The 21,568-nt window shown below is 40.7% G+C and overlaps 1 protein-coding gene across 1 annotated transcript; it reads right to left on the reverse strand.

The window, feature by feature from the left end:
* Nucleotides 1-1,269: 1,269 nt before the first annotated feature.
* PXT1 (peroxisomal testis enriched protein 1) lies at nucleotides 1,270-19,215 on the reverse strand. The gene is made up of 3 exons (XM_061147777.1): nucleotides 19,044-19,215; nucleotides 8,681-8,811; nucleotides 1,270-1,596 (listed from the first exon to the last, which is right to left on the reverse strand). The coding sequence occupies exons 1-3, from the start codon at nucleotides 19,213-19,215 to the stop codon at nucleotides 1,492-1,494; spliced, it is 408 nt and encodes a 135-aa protein (XP_061003760.1). The 3' UTR covers nucleotides 1,270-1,491.
* Nucleotides 19,216-21,568: the final 2,353 nt, after the last annotated feature.

A 21,568-nucleotide genomic window follows, 5' to 3' on the forward strand; every position in this document is an offset into this window, starting at 1 on the left:
CGTGTCCAACTCTTTGAGACCCCATGAACTGCAGCACACCAGTTTTTCCTGTCCACTATCTCCCGGAGTTTGCTCAACTCATGTCCATTGAGTCAACAATGCCATCCAGCTACCTCATCCTCTGTCAGGCCCTCATGTCATCCTCTCCCTTCTCATGCCCTCAATCTTTCCCAAATCAGGGTCTTTTCCAATGAGTCATCTCTTCTCATCAGGTGGCCAAAGTGTTAGAGCTTCAGCATCAGTCTTTCCAATGAATATTCAGGGTTGATTTCCTTTAGGATTGACTGGTTTGATCTCTTTGCTGTCCAAGGGACTCTAAAGAATCTTTTCCAACACCACAGTTCAAAAAGCATCAGTTCTTCAGTGCTCAGCCTACTTTATGGTCCAACTCTCACATCTGTACATGACTCCTGGAAAAACCATAGCTTTGACTGTACGGACCTAGGTTTGTTATAGCTTTTCTTCCAGGCATGTATTTATTTCCAGGCAGGTATTTGTACAAAGAAACTCTGGAAGGGTATGTAACAAACTTATAACTAGAATTCAGGAAAGCAAATAAGAGCAAGTGTTTTCATTGTAAATGTTCCTATATGGTTTTGATTTTTTAAACATATAAGTGAATAAATACATACTCAAAAGAGTTAAAAAATAAAGAAGATATTTTAGGGAAGCCAAAACATAGGTGATGATAGGCATTGCCTGAGATGGACTTAAAAAGATGGGACCATTTCCCTTTGGAAGGACAAAGACAACACTATGTATGATCAAACTACAAAATTATGAACTTGTATGAGCAGAAACAAGGGGAATCCCTCCTTCACAAAAGAAATGTGCACAGGTGTTTCATGCTCAATAAAATAACCATATTTATTTCATTTTTAATTATTAACTTTCTAAAATAACACTTTTCCTACAAAGAACTCAAAACAGAACTTAGAGTTTATAACAGCAAACTTTCTTAACACTCGTCATGCTTCTCAGAGGGTGGAGGGAGGGAATATGAGGTAGACAGAACGGTAAAAAGAGGACAGGCGCTACAGATCTGGACACAGGCAACGAGAATGAAGCCAATGGCTCACTGGAGGGCCTGCTACCCAGGGCGGGGGCCCAGGAGAACACCCCCATTTCCGTGACCTCTGGTTTGGGAATGAGGTTCAGTGGCACTCATGGGAGGTTCCCTTACAAGGTTTCCTTATAAGGAGCACTGGGGCTATCCACAGTGCTGGTGTTTCCTAAGCAGTAAGGCCTCCTGGGTTCCTAAGTTCCTTGGGCTCCACTATGAGACCATCACAGACGTCTCATCGCTGGTTGGCCAGACAACAACAGACAAATGACCAGTGGGTCCACAGTTCTTCAACAAACCAGACAAAAGCAACAATGATGGGTGAAAGAGAGAGGAGGAGGAGAAGGGTCTTCTTTGCATCTGCCCCGGTGGGATTCATGTTTTCTCAGAGGGTAGAAGGAAAGCAGAGCCTGCTGTTTACGTCCCTTCTACATCAAATGGTTGTTCCAGAGAAAGCGCAGCAGCATGTGAACTCCTCCAAAGAAAACGAAGACATAGTGAGCCAGGATATCTCTGCCTTCTTGCTGAAAGTTCTGTTTAAAAAGAGAGCAAGAAAGGGAGGGTGAGTTTTTTTAAAAGGCGATAAAATAATCCAAAGTTAGAAATTCAGTATTAATATTAATTCAGTCAGTGCCACAAACTTGCTTCTCGGGCTGCTTTGTGAAGTGTCTGAGTGGAAGAATATCTTGGTTTGTTTATGATGTCCGTACCATCCACAGAACCTGGGGAAGTTTTCCTCTGGACATCTTTTCCCATTTTCACCATCAGCAAATTGGGCACTCTTTTCCAGGTTGATTAACCTCTTCCTCTGGCTTCCCAGAGCACTTTCTTTTTTTTTTTTCCAGAGCACTTTCTTAATCCTCCCAAAGAACCAAGGGAGTCTGCTTTGGGGCTGGAAGAATGGACTTTAGATGGTGAAGAGGGGGTGAGTGTGAGCATGGTTGTAAGCAAAGACCTCAAAGGTTTCTGGTGCGTGCTCAGTCGCTTCAGTTGTGTCTGGCTCTTGCAGCCCCATGGACTGTAGCCCACCAGCTCCTCTGTCCATGGGATTTTCCTGACAAGAATACTGGAGTGGGTTGCCATATCCCCTCCTCCAGGGGATCTTCCTGACCTAGGGATCAAACCTGTATCTCCTGCATTTCCTACACTGCAGGCAGATTCTTTACCACTGAGCCACCGGGGAAGCTCATAAGTAAATACCACTGTAACTGGAAACCATGAAAGGACTTGTTTTTCCCTTTTATAATTGATACCAATTGAAAAAATTGAGGAACTTTGACAGTGGTCCAGTGGTTTGTGATTAAGACTCTGTGCTTCCACTGCAGGGGGCACAGGTTCAATCCCTACTCAGGAAACTAAGATCCCACATGCCACAGCCAAAAAATTAAAATTAAAAATATTTTAATTAAAAAAAGAAAAATTGAATTTCAGCAAATCAAACAAGAAAATATATAGAGCACTGAGTCAGATGCTCATATATTTAAATTCCAGTTTTGCCACTTAGTGGCTGAGTAACCTTGGATAGGTTATCTAATCTTGCTGAACCTCAAATGCTTCTGATATACTGATTCCACTAATTCATAGGGTTATTTGGAAAATTAAATGAAACAAATAAGAGTATCCCAGAGTACCTGAAAGAAAAGGTTTAGTAAATGTTCATTTCCCACCTGTCCTTCTAACAAACTTAAGAAATTTCTTATACATTACTGTCAAGGTCCCAGAGGAAACAGATGACACTCTCAAATTAGGATAATACAGGGTTGGATGAAGACACTTTACAAAAGTGGGAGGAGGCATAAGGGTGGCCTAACAACAGAGTTATTGCCACTCCTAGGCCTATAGGGTCAGGAAGAGGGCAGTTTCTAGGACCCAGGATAGAGTCCTGTGGAGAAAAATTTCAAAGGTGCATTTAAGATCCTAAAAGCATAGAAAAACTGTTTTAAAACATACTTTATAGCTAGGAAAATTACATGCCCCAGATTAAAAAAAATAGGTCTTTGAATCAAAACGCCTCAAAACTAGATGGCAAAATAGGTTGAGAATCAAGGCCTATTTGAAAACACCAAACACTTGCTTAAGTGAAAAGAATAAGAAGTCAAGCTATGTGATAGCTTGAGGACAATCAATTAAGCAGACAAAAATACACCTTGGTGTGCTCCTTGCCAGGGAGTTCCAAGAGCAAGAATCAAAGTTTCTTTAAATTCATCAAAAGCAGGAAGACATCTGGAGAATCAATGAGACCACTTGATTAAACAAAGTCTAAAATGTGAATAAATGATTGTATATGAAAGAAATATACCATGCCAGATTCAAAATTTTGTTAAAGTTACTTGAGTTAAGCCTGGAAGCAGCAGAGTAAAGCATTTTAGCATTTTAGAGTCAAACTAAGGAGGAATTTTTTAAATTATTTTTAAAATATTCTGTGGTCTATTTGAAGTGCCCTAAATGACAATTTTGCAATACAAGAAAGATTACTTTAAAAGTCTAGGTCAAAGCCAGCTTTGTAAAACATTGCAAGAAAAGCTAGGGCAGGTATAAGTATAGACATAGATCAATGGAATAGAATTGAGAGTCCAGAAATAAAGCCCCAGTTTATAGTCAGTTGATTTTCGACAAGGGTGCCAAGGCAATTCAGTAGGAAAAGAGTACTCTTTTCAACAGATGTGCTGTGACAGCTTAATACCCATATGCAAAAGAATGAAGATGAACTAATCAGTTCAGTTCAGTCACTCAGTTGTGTCTGACTCTTTGCGACCCCATGAACCGTAGCATGGCAGGCCTCCCTGTCCATCACTCATGAGCATGGTTGAAAGTCAAGGTCTAACATTCATGGTTAACATTCAAAGCTGAGGTCTTTGCTTTCGACCATGGTTGGAGTTATAAAATGAACTTATAACTCATACCATATATAAAAATTAGCTCCGAATTTAAGAGCTAAAATTCTAAAGCTCTTGAAAAAAAACATAGGCATAAATCTTCATGATGATTTCTTAGGTATGACCCAAAAGCACTAGCCACAAAAGAAAAATAGGTGAGTTGAAATTCATCAAAGTTAAAACTTTTGCACTTCAAAGAACACTGTCAAGATGAAAGACAACCTTCAGAATGGGAGAAAATATTTGCAAATAACATATCTGATAAGGGACTTATATTCAGCATATATAAAGAACTGTGCTGCCGTGCGGTGCTAAGTCGCTTCAGTCATGGGCGCCCCTGTGACACTATGGGCCATAGGCCTCCAGGCTCCTCTGTCCATGGGATTCTCTAGGCAAGAATACTGGAGTGGGTTGCCATGCCCTCCTCGAGGGGGTCTTCCTGACCCAGGGATCAAACCCACATCTCTGACGTCTCCTGCATTGGCAAGCGGGTTCTTTATCACTAGCACCATTTGGCAGGCCCATACAAAGAGCTCCTACAACTCAATAATTAAAATACAACCCAATTTTAAAATGGGCAAAAAATCTGAATAGACATTTCTCCAGAGATTTTTTTTTTTTAATTTTTTTATTAGTTGGAGGCTAATTACTTCACAACATTTCAGTGGGTTTTGTCATACATTGATATGAATCAGCCATGGATTTACACGTCTTCCCCATCCCAATCCCCGCTCCCACCTCCCTCTCCACCCGATTCCTCTCGAAACATCCCACCCTCGCCTTCTCCCAGAGAGTTCAAAAGTCTGTTCTGTATTTCTGTGTCTCTTTTTCTGTTTTGCATATAGGGTTATCGTTACCATCTTTCTAAATTCCATATATATGTGTTAGTATGCTGTAATGTTCTTTATCTTTCTGGCTTACTTCACTCTGTATAAGGGGCTCCAGCTTCATCCATCTCATTAGGACTGGTTCAAATGAATTCTTTTTAATGGCTGAGTAATATTCCATGGTGTATATGTACCACAGCTTCCTTATCCATTCGTCTGCTGATGGGCATCTAGGTTGCTTCCATATCCTGGCTATTATAAACAGTGCTGCGATGAACATTGGGGTGCACGTGTCTCTTTCAGATCTGGTTTCCTCAGTGTGTATGCCCAGAAGTGGGATTGCTGGGTCATATGGCAGTTCTATTTCCAGTTTTTTAAGAAATCTCCACACTGTTTTCCATAGCGGCTGTACTAGTTTGCATTCCCACCAACAGTGTAAGAGGGTTCCCTTTTCTCCACACCCTCTCCAGCATTTATTGCTTGTAGACTTTTGGATAGCAGCCATCCTGACTGGCGTGTAATGGTACCTCATTGTGGTTTTTATTTGCATTTCTCTAATAATGAGTGATGTTGAGCATCTTTTCATGTGTTTGTTAGCCATCTGTATGTCTTCTTTGGAGAAATGTCTGTTCAGTTCTTTGGCCCATTTTTTGATTGGGTCATTTATTTTTCTTCTCCAGAGATTTATATAAATAACCAACAAGCATGTGAAAAGATGCACAACATTAACTATCAGGGAAGTGCAAATTAAACTTACAATATGATTCTACTTCATACCTGCTAGGCTGGCTATAATCAAAAAGACAGTTAACTAATTTTGACAAGAATGTGGGAAAAGAGGATCCCTCATACCTTGCTGGTGGGCCACAATATAAAATAGTACAGCCACTTTGGAAAACAGTCTGGAAGTTTCTCAAAAAGATAAAGTTGTCATATGACTCAGCAATTCCACTCCTATGTATGTACTCAAAAAAACTGAAAACACTCATCTACACAAAAACTTCCACACACATGTCCATAGCATCATTATTTATAATAGTCAAAGAGTAGAAACAACTCAAACGTTCATCAACTGATGAATAAAGTGATATATATACATACAATGGAATATTATTCATCAATAAAAGAAATGAAGCATTGATTCATGCTACAACATGGATGAACCTTGAAAAAAACATTGTGTTAAGTGAGAAGGGGACGACAGAGGATGAGATGGTTGGATGGCATCACCGACTCGATGGACATGAGTTTGAGTAAGCTCTGGGAGTTGGTGATGGACAGGAAAGCCTGGTGTACTGCAGTCCATGGGGTCACAAAGAGTCGGACATAACTGAGCAACTGAACTGAACTGAAGCGAAAGAAGTCAGACATAAAGACCACATATTAATCCCCTTATATGAAATTTCAGAATAGGCAAATCCATAGAGAGAGAACATAGACTGGTGAGGCTGGAAGGAAAAATGGGAGGAGATGAGAAGGGACTACTATTGGGTTTGGAGTGTCTTACTGGGGTGATGAAACCGTTCTAAAATTGATTATAATGATGGCTGTACAACTCTATGAATAAACATAAAGCCACTTATTATACTGTTTAAATGGATGAATTGTATGACGTGGATTTTCTTAATAAGGTTATTTTTTAAAAAGGAAGAAAAGTGTTAATTTATTAAGCTGCAGAGGTAAATTTAAGACATAAGTAAATTACAGCTTACAAGGTAAGGGGAAAAAAATCATTACCAAAAAAAAAAAAAAAAAAGAGGTAAGGGAAAGGAAGAAAAGGAAAATGGAAGAGAAGGTGACATGGAGAAGTGACTTCCTGATTAAGTTGAGATAAATGTAGAAAATAGGTGCTTGTGATTTTTCCTACTCTGCTTTCTCCAGAGGAAAAATTAGAAGGAACCAGGAGTATTCAGAGTGCTAGCTGATAAAGAAGCAGAAAAGGTGAACTAAGGACTTGCCTGTAATTCTTAAAGCACAGTCATCAGTGAAAACTGCAGAATAAACTGAAGCATTGGAGGAAGGTGGAGAGTACCATGAGTGCTCTGTAATAAATGATACATGGCCAAGAAGTGTTCCACTCAAATAAGGCCAAAAACAAATTAAGTTGTTGGCTTTGATAACATGTACTGATCATTTTCCATGGAATTATCTCACTCAATGTTCAGAACAGTCTACTGGCTTCATTCTAAATATAGATCAGAACATGGCACTCTTCTACTCTCCCTCCCCAGAAGCTTCTCTTATAAACACTTAGGGTAAAACCCAAACACCTTTTACCACCACTCCTAAGACAGAGGCCAGCCGCTGGACCTCAACACCCACCCCGCTCAGCCATTCTGGCCTCCTTGCTGTTCCTTATGCCTGTTTCTATGCCAAGGGCTTGGCACTCCCAGTTCCCTCTGTCTGGAACACTTTCTCCCCAGGTATTCCCCTGGCTCACTTCCAGTCTCTGCTCAAATATCACCTCCTCAGAGAAGCCTTTCCTGACGGCCCATTCAGAGTCATCTCCATCACTCAGTATCCCCAGCAGTCTAGTCATCCACTTCACTGTTCGTCCCTCTCCTATGTTATGAGTCCTATGAGAGTAGGCTCATCTTCCGTCCTGCTCTCTGCCTGGAACTGAGTCTGGCATATAGGAAACACTTAATAAGTATTTGTTTGAGTGAACTTGGTCTGTCAATACCTGGGACTGAGTCTGGTGCATAGTAGGTACTCAATAAATATTTGCATAAAATCAGTCTATCAATATTTTGTGTGATTATTTTCTTCTTACTTTTAGTAATGTTATTGTTGGAACCTTCTGTTTTTGTTTTGTCTCCAGGAATGTTTTACTTGAGGGGATGGCTGAGCACTGCCACATTTGAACCAGAGCATAGAAGGAGGCCTGGCACTCCCTGAGGTGAGCATGATGGCAGCAGCAGGGATAAACAAGAAATCGCCACAGGTACTTGTCCTGTGATGAATTTAAGGGCAAGAAGTTGGGCTGCAAGGGTCAGCCACCTGTCCTAGCACAGAGCCCCACATGGTTATTCTCTTCCTGCTGCCAGTTACAGGTTGTTCTGGAGGAAAACTAAGTTGGCCATGGATTTCATCGCGCCTAAAATTTGGGCTTCCCTGGTGACTCAGCTGGTAAAGAATCTTCTGCAATGTGGGAGACCAGGATTTGATCCCTGGGTCAGGAAGATCCCTTCAAGAAGGGAACAGCTACCCACTCCAGTATTCTTACCTGGAGAATTCCATGGACAGAGGAACCTGGTGAGCTATACAGTCCATGGGATCACAAAGAGTCGGACATGACTGAGCGACTAACACTTTCACAGAATTTAAAACAGTAATCTTTATGTTTTCCCTTATTACTTCTTATAATAATCAGGAGAAACAAAGAAATCAGGGAGAGCTGGGCTTAGAGCATAACCTGGGTTGGTTCAAGGAGGATGACCACAATCTAAGTCAAAGGTTCTCCTCCATGATGGAGCATTACATTCACCTGGACTCATCTCTCAAGGTGGGGTCCAGCATCTGTAGTTCTTAAAACTCCACAGATGATTCTCACATGCATCCTAGTATGAGAGTGTGAGGCAAAGTTTCTCACATTTACAACTCAGAACCCCAAGGGTGTTTCCAAAATGGTAAATTCTGATGCCAGAGCTGTAGGATGGGATTCAAGATTTTGCACATCTGGTCAGCTGCCAAATAATGCTGATGCTGCTGGTCTGTGGACCAGTTTTGCGAGGCAAATGTGAAATCAAATACTGGCGTTGGCTCAGTTTCTCAATTTTCAGATCTCATGCTTGGTAATCTGGACATTATTAATCCATGTATTCTGCTAATTCCTGGGCATTCCAGCTATTTGGCAGCCATTGTTCTGTTTGCTCTTTGCTGCTAGGCCCTTGCTGGAGAAATTTAAGTCTCACCTCTCGCACCATTCTCTGCTCAATGCTGTCCCCAATGTTTCTCAGCTGCACGGCCAACTTGTGAATTATTTCCTCCTGGTGATGGCTCTGGCCAATACTATCCTCCTTGGGCTGAGAAGGTGGATTGTGATCTACATTGATAGAAAAGGGTTCAAAGAGATAACTGCATTAACTATCACTCACCACTAGTCACTTAAAACTGTCTTAGACAACGAGAGGAATGAAATACCATCATCATAGTGATTATTGAAAGCAAAGCCTTGCACTGGAATAAATAGCTCTGTCCAGTAGAAATATAATTCAAGCTATATATAAATTTTAATTTTTCTAGTGGTAAAATCAGGTAAAAAATAATTTTAGCAATGTATTTTACTTAAGACAGTATATCCAAAGTATTATGACATATAATCAATATAAAATTATTAGTGATATGTTTTGCACTTTTTTATTTAAGCTTTCAAAATCCAGTATTTATTTTATACTTACAACACATCTCAATCCAGATATTAACTAATTTCATTGGAAATCCTTGTATTTTATTTCATGAAGTGTTGATTTGTATTTAGATTTCATGAAGTTTACAATTAAAAAGTAAATTCATATATCCAAGTTGTTCCACACATCCCTAAAACTTTTCCAACAACTAAATCAAGTATCAGGTTTTTTTAACTTAATTAAAATTAAGTAAAACTTAAAATCAGTTCCTCAATTGCACTGACCACATTTCAAGTGCTCTATTATATTCCAAAACTGAATTTTTAATATCCAAAAGGAAAAATTATCTCACTTTATGCCAAAAATTGTGTGGACATATACATATCCACATAGAATTCTGAAAATAAAACTGTCATCTAAATGACCTCGTGGGGAATTTGGAAAAATCTCATCATTAATCTTTTCAAAAGAATAATTCCTTCATAAAGCAAATAACAAGCCTCACTGTATTGGGACTTTAAAAAATGTTGTATCAACAAACAAAAGGTTCTTTCAGTTACACTTAAGAAAACTTTTAAGCAAATATGACTTTAAGGTTTTGTAAGTGCTTTTCCACTGCCAGCTATAATGTGAATATTTTATTCTCTCAGATGGTGGTCATCTTTTTATAATCTTGATTTTATTCAATAAAAAATAGAGATCTAGGGCTTTCTGGTTTAAGACTGAGCACAAGCATTGACCTTTCCATTTCTCCTGTCCCTCCCAAGACCCCACCAAAATGAAAGTATAAAAAAGAGTAAAACTGCAACAGTGCAAAGAACGGGAAGCAGAGCAACAGCAGATGAGAGATCTATATGTGTTTCTAGAAGGCAGAAAGAAGAGAAGACAAGATACAGACAAATGAGCCAGAAAGAGAAAGTGCCAAGAACCCATGATAGGAAGCCCCTTAACTGACCAGGACCCGGAAGCTGGGAAAGGGAAACATGTCATTGACTAGAATTCTGATGAGGATCTACTGTACCACTTGGTACCCTTGACAGCCCCAGCCCACTGGACCCATCAGATTTCAGGTAAAAAATCCAGACCACGCTTCTCTAACAGGAGAACAAATCTTGTGGAGAGAGCTAAAACTTCTTTATGAATGTTGGTGCCTCAGGTCAAAGGTCTCCTTGTTCTGGCATTTGAGGGACCTGGGGCCAGAAAGTCAGCTTCCCTAACTCATCACCCTAAAACTCCCCCAGTTCAGACCCCCTAGATGAGTCCCCATTCAGTGAGGAGCCCTGGGAAGCAGTGAGGCATAATGGTAAGATTCTGAAGCCAAATCATTTGGGTTCACATGTAAAATCTATAGATAAAACTATGTAACCTGGGAAAGTTATTTAATCTCTATGCCTTCGTTTCTTCAACTGTAAAATGGGAATGGTAATATATTATCAATTCTAAGATTTTATAATGCCTCTAAAAGAGAATGTGTTTTATAGTCTATGACAGAGCCTGGTGGGCTGCCATCTATGAGGTCGCACAGAGTCAGACACGACTGAAGTGACTTAGCAGCAGCAGCATGTCATATTCCAACAGCATTGTTTATTTTCTTAGTAGGAAGCAAAATTATAGTACATTTTACAATTGATGGAATATTAAACTCAGTGAGCAGAAAGGGAAATGGCAACCCACTCCAGCATTCTTGCCTGGGGAATTCCACGGACAGAGGAGCCTGGTGGGATACAGTCCATGGGGTCGCAGAGTCCGACACGACTGAGCACACAGCACAAACTTAATGAGATATCATAGTAACTACCTTGTAGAGGGGTTGTTGAAATGATTAAGTGAGTTAATACATTTAATCTGTGCAGGACCACACCTGGAACATGGATAAATGTTATATGAGTGAGTGAGTGAAAGTCGCTCAGTCGTGTCCGATGCAGACCCCAATGACTGTAGCCCACCAGGCTCCTCTGTCCATGGAATTCTCCAGGCCAGAATACTGGAGTTGGTAGCCTTTCCCTTCTCCAGGGGGGATCTTCCCAACCCAGAGATTGAACCCAGGTCTCCTGCATTGCAGGAGGATTCTTTACCAACCGAGCTATCAGGGAAGCCCAAATACTATATAAGTGCTAGCTACTGCCACCAACTGGGAAAACAGTCTTCACATAACAGCAGAAAAAACCCACACGAGTTAACTGGTCATATTTTTTTTAATAATAGATCACCAGGCAACTGAGAAGAACCATAGAATGAAAGAGAAATACCAGATAAAAAACAAAATAGTGATCCTGAAGAAAACAGATGTAATTCAGGAGACAGAAGAGAATGTTTACAAGTTCTAATGTATATGTTTAGAGTGATTTAAGAAAATATTACATTTAGCGACTTCCCTGGCGATCCAGTGGTTAGGACTTCACCTTCCCCAGGGGTTGTGGGTTTGATCCCTGCTCAGGGAGCTAGGATCCCACAGGCCTGTGGCCAAAAAACCAAAACATAAAAACAGAAGCAATATTGTAACAAATTCAATAAAGACTTTAAAAATGGTCTACATCAAAAAAATGTCTTTATTAAAAAAGACAATATTACATTTAAGAAACAAAAGAAAATGCTATGAAAAAAGACTAAACCTACAACAAAATCTTTCAGTTTTTAAAAATATGATTGCTAAAATTAAAAATACAATTGATTGTCTGAGAAAAGAAAAATCACTCAGAAAAAAAAATCAGAATTTTTAAATAGGTGAGATAAGATAGGTGATATATAGAACCAATCTGGAAAGACCAGGACGTGATTAGTAACAGTCACAGAAAGAAATAGAGGAGGAAAATTGTTAAATAGCATAAGACAGCTTCCCAGAGCAAACTCCAGATTACAACATCTCACCAAGAAAAAAGAAAGCCCCACCAAATTCTCAGGACAACAAAAGGGGAAATAAAATCCTCACCTCTGGACCATACTGACATTTCAAAAGATGTCATTTTGGCTAAATATGCTAAAGATCTCCAAAGAGAAACATGGGTTAGTTTGATGACTGACTTCCCATCAGTAATGGATTCTAGAATATGGCAGAACAATTAATACCCTCAAGAATTTTTTTTTTTTTTTTTGGTCATGCCACGTGCTTTCCAAGATCTTAGTTCCCCGACCAGAGAGGTTGAACCCTGGCCCTTGGCAGTGAAAGCATCAAGTCCTAACCACAACCACCAGGGAATTCCCACCCTCGAGGATTTTATAAAAAATTCTTTTCAACCTAGAAGTCTCTGCCTACCTAATTCTCAATAATTTGTGAAGGGTGAATAAAGACATTTGCAGACGTGCAAGGACTCAGGAAGTTGTTCTCCCATAAACAATTTCTTAGGGAGCCTCTTGAGGAGGTTTTCCAGTGAAGCAGAGTATGACTAAACCAAGGGGAAAAAAACAAAATCAGCAAAAGGTGAATCTGACGCTGGGAAGGGAAGTCCCAGGATGACAGGCCTGATAGTGATGAGATTGGAACAAGAGAACAGCTCTAGAAGGGAAATCCCCGAGGAAAGGGAGATTTGATCAAAGACATAGCATGACTGAAAATTTGTGAAACTTGAAGATATCGTAACTACAGCTCTAAAAGAGAAGTCCCCGAGGAAAGGGAGATTTGATTGAAGACATAACATGATTGAAAATTTGGGAAACTTGAAGATATCATAACTACAAATCATGTGAGCAGTGGAGGAGAGGCAGTGAGAAAGTCCAGAAAACAAAGGTAACACAGAAAGTTTATGGTGCAAATGAGAAGCCAGTTAAGATGTGGCTTAAGTTTAAACGGGGCTTCCCTGATAGCTCAGTTGGTAAAGAATCTGCCTGCAATGAAGAAGACTCCAGTTCAATTCAAGAATCGGGAAGATCCGCTGGAGAAGGAATAGAGTCGCGAAGAGTCGGACTCACTGAGCGACTTTCACTTCCATGACTCACTACTTGTAGATCTGGATTATGTAAACTGTCAACAATCCATCATTTAATGTACAGCATACTGTCTAAAAAATGTACACAACTGTGCTTTGACCTTTAATGGACAGAACAGAGTTTTCTGAGAGGCTATTCCAGGGTTATAATCTTCAATTTGGCTTGAAAAAAAATTTCCATTTCTTTATTAGACCAACTGATCAAATTTTTTTTTGTTGGCACTCAGCCTGATTTAAGCAGTCACAGCTTTAATCCCCTATTTCATTACTTGGAGATGACTATTCTCAGGGAAAAATCACTTCAGTACCTACAGACTTTATTGGTGGTAGTGACCACTCCTGAACCCCAAAGCCTTAAGAGAATGTGAAGAGTATTTGCATAACCTTTTACCTTTGTAACGTAACAAGTGGAGAGAAGAAAGGGCAACTGAGTGGGGAGACCTTCCAAATGAGTATCATCAACCTCAGAATGGATTTAGGACCAGCCCTACCTGTGCCAATCAAAAGCATGATGATTTGCAACTATCATTTTAACTGACTGTCACCTGGGAAGTACAAAATCTAGCATCTGCAGTATGAAGACAGAATACAAGTTGGGTAAGTTTCAGTAATGGACGCTGGGAGAAATGGAACTATAAGAATGCTAACAAGCCTTGGGTATTCCAGCTGGGTAGACAAAGGGGCAGAGAAGGAAGGACCTAGAGATAAGACACAACAGAAGATTGTGCTCAAAGCAAGAAGTGTGTTTTGTATTCTGGAACTCAGCATAACAACTATTTGTATTTCGTGCATGTCTGAACAATTACTGGTGAAACACTTGCGGTGTGGCAAATGCGTGTGTGCTCAGTCATGTCCAACTCTTTTTGACCCCATGGACTGTAACCTGCCAGGTTCCTCTGTCCACGGGATTTTCCAGGTGTGGATACTGGAGTGGGTTGCCATTTCCTCCTCCAGGGAATCTTCCCGACCCAGGGATCAAACCCATGCCTCTTGAGACTCCTGCATTGGCAGGTGTGTTCTTTACCACTAGTGCCATCTGGGAAGTCCAAAATAACAGAGATGATACTGCATGTTAGATGTGTGTATCAGCATACTTACCTATTGGATACACATTGTCTGTCAGTAATTATGGGTTACCGTTACTCCCTAAGAACTTGGAATTAAAAGAAAAAAGTGTTTTTTGAGAACTTAGAGGCAAGATCAGTGTGTCTTTAGTGGAAATGGGTGAGATGAGCAGTCATGGGAAGGGGAGAGGCTACTAGCTCTCCCTTGCACAAGCCATTCCCTCTGCCTGCAACTTGCACCGTCCTTAAACCCCTCAGGTCTCAGTCCAGGGTTACAGCTCCAGGGAAGCCTTCTCTAACCTCCCTCCTAGGTCAAAGCCCCATTATAGCATCTGGACCTCTTAGCACCCTATCACATTACATTTAACATTGGTATATGTGATTGACTGCTGTCTGCCTTCTTTACCTGACCATCTGTGCCCGGAAGGAAGGGGCTGTTACAGTTTTTGTTCACCATTGTCACCCGAGTATGTAATGCAGTGCCTAAAATATAGTTGGCCCTAGTATTTTTTTTTTAATGAATAAAAAATGTCAAAAAACAAACAAACAAACAAAAGTCAAAGTATCCATCTAGAGGAGGAAAGAGAGAGATGGTGAGCCTTAGGAGCATCAAAAAAAAAAAAAAGCAAAAAGCATCCAAGGGACTTTCTTGGTGGTCCAGCGGTTAAGAATCTGTCTGCCAGTGCAGGGGTCGAGGGTTGATCCTTGGTCTGGGAACTAAGATCCCACATGCCATGGTGCAACTAAGCCCATGCACCACAACTATGGAGCCCTTGTGCGCTGGAGCCCATGCTTGGCAACAGGAAGCAGCCCCTGCGACCGGAAGCCCATGCACCACAACTAGAGAGATAATTATATATATATATAAAGCAGAAAGAAGCTGAAAACTGGACCCTCTTCTGACTTCTACAATTAATATATCCCATTTACACTACTTATATATCTATGAGTGTCTCTGTGTTAGTTGCTCAGTTGTGTCCGACTCTTTGTGACCCCATGGATTTATATCACCAGGCTCTTCTGTCCATGGTATTCTCCAGGCAAGAATACTGAAGTGGGTTGCCATTACCTTCTCGGGAGAATCTTCCTGACCCAGGGGTTGAACCTGGGTCTCTTTCATTGCTGACAGATTCTTTTTCAGCCACACCCCACACCTTGTGATATCTCCGTTCTCCGATCAGGGATTGAACCCGGGCTTCTTGCAATGGGAAGTGCAGAGTCCTGTTGGACTTCCAGGAAATTTTTCTGTGTGTGTGTATATATAATTCTGCCCTTTCCTATCAATAGAGAAGGAAATGGCAACCCACTCCAGTATTCTTGCCTGGAAAACCCCATGAATAGAGAAGCCTGGCAAGCTGTAGTCCACGGGTCACAAAGAGTTGGACATGACTAAACGCACACACTTTTCCTATCAATACTTATTACATTTTTAGAGGTGGGCAGGGCCTCTTTCCACTTTTAATTATTTTTGTTTTCCCAAGAGTGTCTAGTTTATCTTAAACGACATATCAGGACGGTTGCTCCAGACTTCTCCAAATCCTACCCACCTCCTCAATTTTTCTAAATGTCTTTTAGTTCTACATGGGCTTCCCAGGTGGTGCTAGTGATAAAGAATCCTCCTGACAATGCAGGAGACCCAAGAGATGCAGGTTCAATCCCTGGGCCGGGAAGATCCCCTAGAGGAGGAAATAGCAACCTATTCCAGTATTATTGCCTGGAAAAATCCCATGGACAGAGGAGCATGGTGGGCTATAGTCAGGGTCGCAAAGAGTTGAACATGACTAAGCGCAGGTGTATGCGTGTGCACATACACACACACATTCTCCATACAAATACTATGGGTTCCTCCCCCCCAGCATCAAACAGATATGTTCATATGGCTAGTGTTGAGTTCAGTTTCTCAGTCGTGTCCGACTCTTTGTGACCCCATGGACTGTGGCATGGCCAGGCTTCCCTGTCCATCACCAACTCCCAGAGCTTGCTCAAACTCATGTCCATCGAGTCGGTGATGCCATCCAACCATCGCATCCTCTGTCGTCCCCTTCTCCCACCTTCAATCTTTCCCAGCATCAGGGTCTCTTCCAATGAATCAGTTCTTCACATCAGGTGGCCAAAGTATTGGAGCTTCAGCTTCAGTCCTTCCAGTGAATATTCAGGACTGATTTCCTTTAGGATTGACTGGTTTGATCTCCTTGCAATCCAAGGGACTCTCAAGAGTCTTCTCCAACACCAACAGTTCAAAAGCATCAAATCTTCAGTGCTCAGCTTTCTTTATAGTCCAACTCTCACATCCATACATGACTACTGGAAAACGGTAGCTTTGCCTAGACAGACCTTTGTCAGCAAAATAATGTTTCTGCTTTTTGATATGCTATCTAGGTTGGTCATAGCTTTTCTTCCAAGGAGCAAGCATCTTTTACTTTCATGGCAGCAGTCACCATCTGCAGTGATTTTGGAGCCCAATAAAATAGTCTGTCACTGTTCCCATTGTTTCCCTATCTATTTGCCATGAAGTAATGGGGCCAGATGCCATGATCTCAGTTTTTTGAATGTTGAGTTTTAAGCCAGCTTTTTCACTCTCCTCTTTCACTTTCATCAAGAGGCTCTTTAGTTCTTCATAATGGCTAGTGTAGATGCCCCCAAAGTAACAGAGATAAGTTTGGGCTTCAACCAGTCACTTTCCAGCCAACAATGGCTTGTGATTTTCATTTTCAGTCTGTGTTACAGCCTGGGACAAAAGCACTAAGAGGAGAAAGGGATCTTCTCAATCAGCTTCTTCATTAAGAGTTCCCTGTATCTAACTTGGGCTTCCCTGGTGGCTCAGAGGTTAAAGTGCCTGCCCGCAATGCGGGAGACCTGGGTTCGATCCCTGGGTCGGGAAGATTCCCTGGAGAAGAAAATGGCAACCCACTCCAGTATTCTTGCCTGGAGAAATCCCATGGACAAAGGAGCCTGGTGGGCTACAGTCCATGGGGTCGCAAAGAGTCGGACACGTATCTAACCTATCTAATCTATCTCTGAAATCCGTCCATCCATCCAATCAGGATCCCAGCAGGAGAGCTTCCCAGGGTCCTCCACGCGACCTCCCACATCTGGATGCCCTGCGCGCTCAGCTGTTCTCCTCAGACGCGCTGCCCGTACCCGGTCGGCGGCCGGAAAAAACCCTTAGGGCGGGGCTGCAGTAGAGGTCACGTGAGCGGCTGTGACCAATGGGAAGTGCACACGGCGCGCTGTGCCCAGAGGCGGTCTCTGGCGCCGGGGGTGGTGCTCCTTGTTCACTGTCTGCTTCAAACCCGATTGAGAGGGAGGGAGGCCAGGTATCCGGAGTACACCACCCCTCCAGTGACCCTGGCTTTAGCGTTCTCAACGTCATAATAACTCAGTGTCCCTCACACTGCCCCCTTCAGTCTGCTCAGCCCCATTCCTTCAGCGATAAAAGGAGAGAAACGCGCTCCTTCTTGCTCAGTCTGTGAGGGAAGGAAATGGGAGTGGGGGTGGGGCGCGGCTTGTGGCGGCTACCGCCTCTGACTGAGCGGTAGCCGGCGGCCGTTGCATGTACTGTTGGCGCACCAGACAAAAATGCCAGACACAAATAAGATTTTACATACGTAATAAAACGAGAACTCTATGGAAGAAAAAATATGCAGATTAGGCTGTTGGCTGTCACTCTAACTCAAACGGAGTAGCATTAGTAATTCTTCACCCTGCTTCTGCTTTTTTTGAGGTGAAACTAATTAGGAAAACTTTTGGGGTACATGTGGCAACCGCCCACAGTGCACCTCAGGTTCATAAGGATCGGTGAGGATTAAGTGATATAGTGAGTGTGAAAACAATGGAAAAGGTTTGCAGTAAAATACAAGTTCTAGAATAGTGCACAACTTTGTGAATATACTAAAAGCTACTGAATTGTGGCTCAGTAAAGCGTCTGCCAACAATGCAGGAGACCCGGGTTTGATCCCCGGGTCGGGAAGATTCCCTGGAGAAGGAAATGGCAACCCACTCCAGTACTCTTGCCTGGAAAATCCCATGGACGGAGAATTCTGGTAGGCTACAGTCCATGCGGTCGCAAAGAGTCGGACACGACTGAGCGACTTCACTTTCTTTCTTTCACTGAATTGTGTGCTTTGAAAGTTTGAACTGTATGGTACGAGTTACATCTCAACTTAGAAAAACGAAATATATGTTCTAGAAGGTAATCATAGGTGACACAGTCTCAGGTTTGGAGATATCATTGTTGACACCTGTCCAGATGAAAATTCAAAATTTTGGTCAATTGAGTTCTTTTTAGAAAATGGATACCATATTTGATGTGGTGGCCAGAGTCTCATCAGGATGCTTGAAATTTCCGCTTTCTTAGTGGCATGTAATTCTTTTAAAGTGGAAAATAGTTTGAGATTAAATCCTTTCAGGTGTCTAGCATGTTTTTAATTTAAAAGTCTAAAACCACTTGCATTTAACTCTAACATTCTTTAATGCTTTTCAAAACACAGCACTTTAATTCTCCAACATTTTGGGACATTTAGGAATCATACATTTTTGAAAAACAAAATTTCAAGTTTATCTTTCCCTCATGTTCTTTCCTATATTGACAATATCAAGAAGGAACCTACACTGAATTTTCCTTACCTTAACAATGCAGACATTTTCGGGTCAAATTTAAAGGTATATTTTTATTAAAAGATGAATTTGATCTGTTTTAGTGAATTTGGGGTCATCTTAATTAGTTGTCACATCAGTGATTCAGGGCTTATAGAAAGTAGGAGATTTATACCATGAAGCAAAGTCAGTTTTAGATTTTTACTATGTAAGAACTTCGATGAATAGATTTATACTACTTCTTAATGTTTAAAGACTCCAGTGCCCAATTTTATATCTTCAATACCAGGAAAAATACAAGCTAAATAGAATATTTAACTTAGTTTAATGCAAATAATATCTTACCTGGGTTCCTTGACATGGCTGAAACTGGCCGGGAGCTGACAAGTTGGATCATGTAAGCATTCTGAAAACTGTATTTCACCCACAGTGATTTGCAACAATTTGTTACATTGGGAGAGGGATTCAGAAGTTCTTTAGGTTCATAAACAATGGCATCATGTTTTTTCTTCTTCATGTTTTTTTCCTGTTAAAAATATTTTCAGAGGATTTCTCCCATTTCTCAGTATATATTTGGTATGATAAATGAATACTGATATTTTAACACAAACAGCCTTTATTCCATATATAAAAAGGTTTTGCATTTGGGTGGAAGATGGAACAGGGTGATCTGTAAGTTCTTTTTCAACTGAAGTAAACATCTATGTTGTTTGGTCTTTAGATCTGATACATCACCCTGTATCCTCATCTCCCAGCAGTTTCTCTTCATCTTAATAGTTACATTCCATCTAGGGAACAGTCTTAAATTAGTACACAGAGAAGAGAGACAAATTATTAATAGTATAGCCAAAAGAAAAATAGATTTAAAAAACCTAGACAGATGGGGAAGACTGGAGATGGAATATATTCTTCATCCTACTTCAGGGTGTGTGTGTGTGTGTGTGTGTGTTTCCTCCCCAGAATGTGTGTGTGTGTGTGTGTGTGTGTGTGTGTGTGTGTGTGTATTTCCTCCCCAGAATGTGTGTGTGTGTACTTCAGGGTGTGTGTGTGTGTGTGTGTGTGTGTTTCCTCCCCAGAATGTGTGTGTGTGTGTATTTCCTCCCCAGAATGTGTGTGTGTGTGTGTATTTCCTCCCCAGAATGGCTCTTGTATTCCCTCTTTAATACTCCATATACACACAGTCCATCTCTGCAGATGCCAATGAAGGCTATTCTGTGCATACCCCTCCCTTTTCTTCTAATATTAAAGCACCAATCGGAGAAGGCAATGGCACCCCACTCCAGTACTCTTGCCTGGAGAATCCCAGGGATGGGGGAGCCTGGTGGGCTGCCGTCTATGGGGTCGCACAGAGTCGGACACGACTGATGTGACTTAGCAGCAGCAGCAGCAGCAGTAGCAGCAGTAAAGCACCAATCCAGTAGGTTGAAGAATTGATGATTTTCATTGTCTATCAGTGTACTTACTTATCTTATTTTAAAGGTTGGCCACAGAGTTTGACTTGCTATTTTACCTTCTAAATCTAAGCAGTTAACAGAAAATAAAAGAATGACTGAGAGGTCAAACCATAAAAAACAACTAAAGGTAGCAGAGGAGGCCTTCTGAAGCATTGGGTCAGTACTGTCCAATAAAAATATGTGAAACACATATGTAACATTAAGTGAAAGGGAATAGGTAAAATGAATTTTATTTCATTTTATTTTTTTAGGTGTATCTATTTTTTTTAAATTGAAAACCAAGTGAAATTAGCTGATTTGCTTTAAGGAATATGCTATTTTAATTACTGTACATTTAGCTATTATCAATATTTGCTATGCCTATAATTTATTAATTAGTAAAACACATTTAAAAACCATCAAAATCCATTTCCTAATATTAGTTTAAAATGGGATAACTATGTCTTACTGGAATCTTTTTTTTTTAATGAGTTCATTTTTTTCCCCAATTATTTTTATTAGTTGGAGGCTAATTACTTTACAATATTGTAGTGGTTTTTGCCATACATTGACATGAATCAGCCATGGATTTACATGTGTTCCCCATCCTGAATAAAATGAATTTTAATGATATGTTTTATTTAACCAAATATATCCCTAAGTAAATTTCAGTGTTATCATTTCCACAGGTAGTCAATATAAAACTTATTAATGAAATATTTTATATTCTCATTAGTGTAAGTCTTCAAAACCTGGTATATATTTTACAGCGCATCTCAGTTCAAATTAGTCACACTTTGGGTGCTCAGTAGCTACATTTGGTCAGTGGCTACTGTATTGGACAATAAATATGATAAAGCTGTATTGCAGCTTTAGAGGAAGAAGCAAGAACTGAAAAGAAATGGCATTGAGAGAACGACAGTAAGCAGCAATCTCAGGTAGAAAAACTAAGTTGGGGGATATCATCAGGTAAAATTCTCATTTTTTTTAATTAGAGGATAATTGCTTTACAATGTTGTGTTTGTTTCTGCCATACGACAATGCCAACAGGTAAAATTCTGATCTCATTGTTATTCAAATGTATGACATTTTCCAGTGTAGGATGCTATTACAAATTTTGATTATTGTAATTTGGGCCATATTTGGGGTGTGGGAGCTGTGGGATGAAGTGTAGTGTGTGCCTGGTCATTTTTGATGCCTTAGGCTGTCTGACATTTTAATTATTCTCATCAGGCAATCTTCTAACCTTATTTGATTTCTCAAGTTAACTTTACATTGGGAAAAGGAGATCCTCTCCAGCTAATGCCTTAGAGCCAGATCAGACCTGGGTACAATTATTAAATTACTAAATGGGCAAAACTGACAATCAAGATATAGTTTCAGGGTGAGAGTCTTGTCTGAAAGAGCCAGCTGACAGCGTTACCCACCAGCTCATTG

The sequence above is a fragment of the Dama dama genome, chromosome 7, assembly GCF_033118175.1.
Source record: "Dama dama isolate Ldn47 chromosome 7, ASM3311817v1, whole genome shotgun sequence".
Classification (NCBI taxonomy): Eukaryota; Metazoa; Chordata; class Mammalia; order Artiodactyla; family Cervidae; genus Dama; species Dama dama.

Coding starts and splice junctions, on each gene's coding strand:
- PXT1 (XM_061147777.1), bottom strand. CDS start 19,215: ATGAAGAAGAAAAAACATGATGCCATTGTTTATGAACCTAAAGAACTT. Junction 8,812..19,043: donor AGCCATGTCAAGGAACCCAG/GTAAGATATTAT, acceptor CTATCAATGTAG/ATCACAATCCACCTTCTCAG. Junction 1,597..8,680: donor AGCAGAGAATGGTGCGAGAG/GTGAGACTTAAA, acceptor CTTTTTAAACAG/AACTTTCAGCAAGAAGGCAG.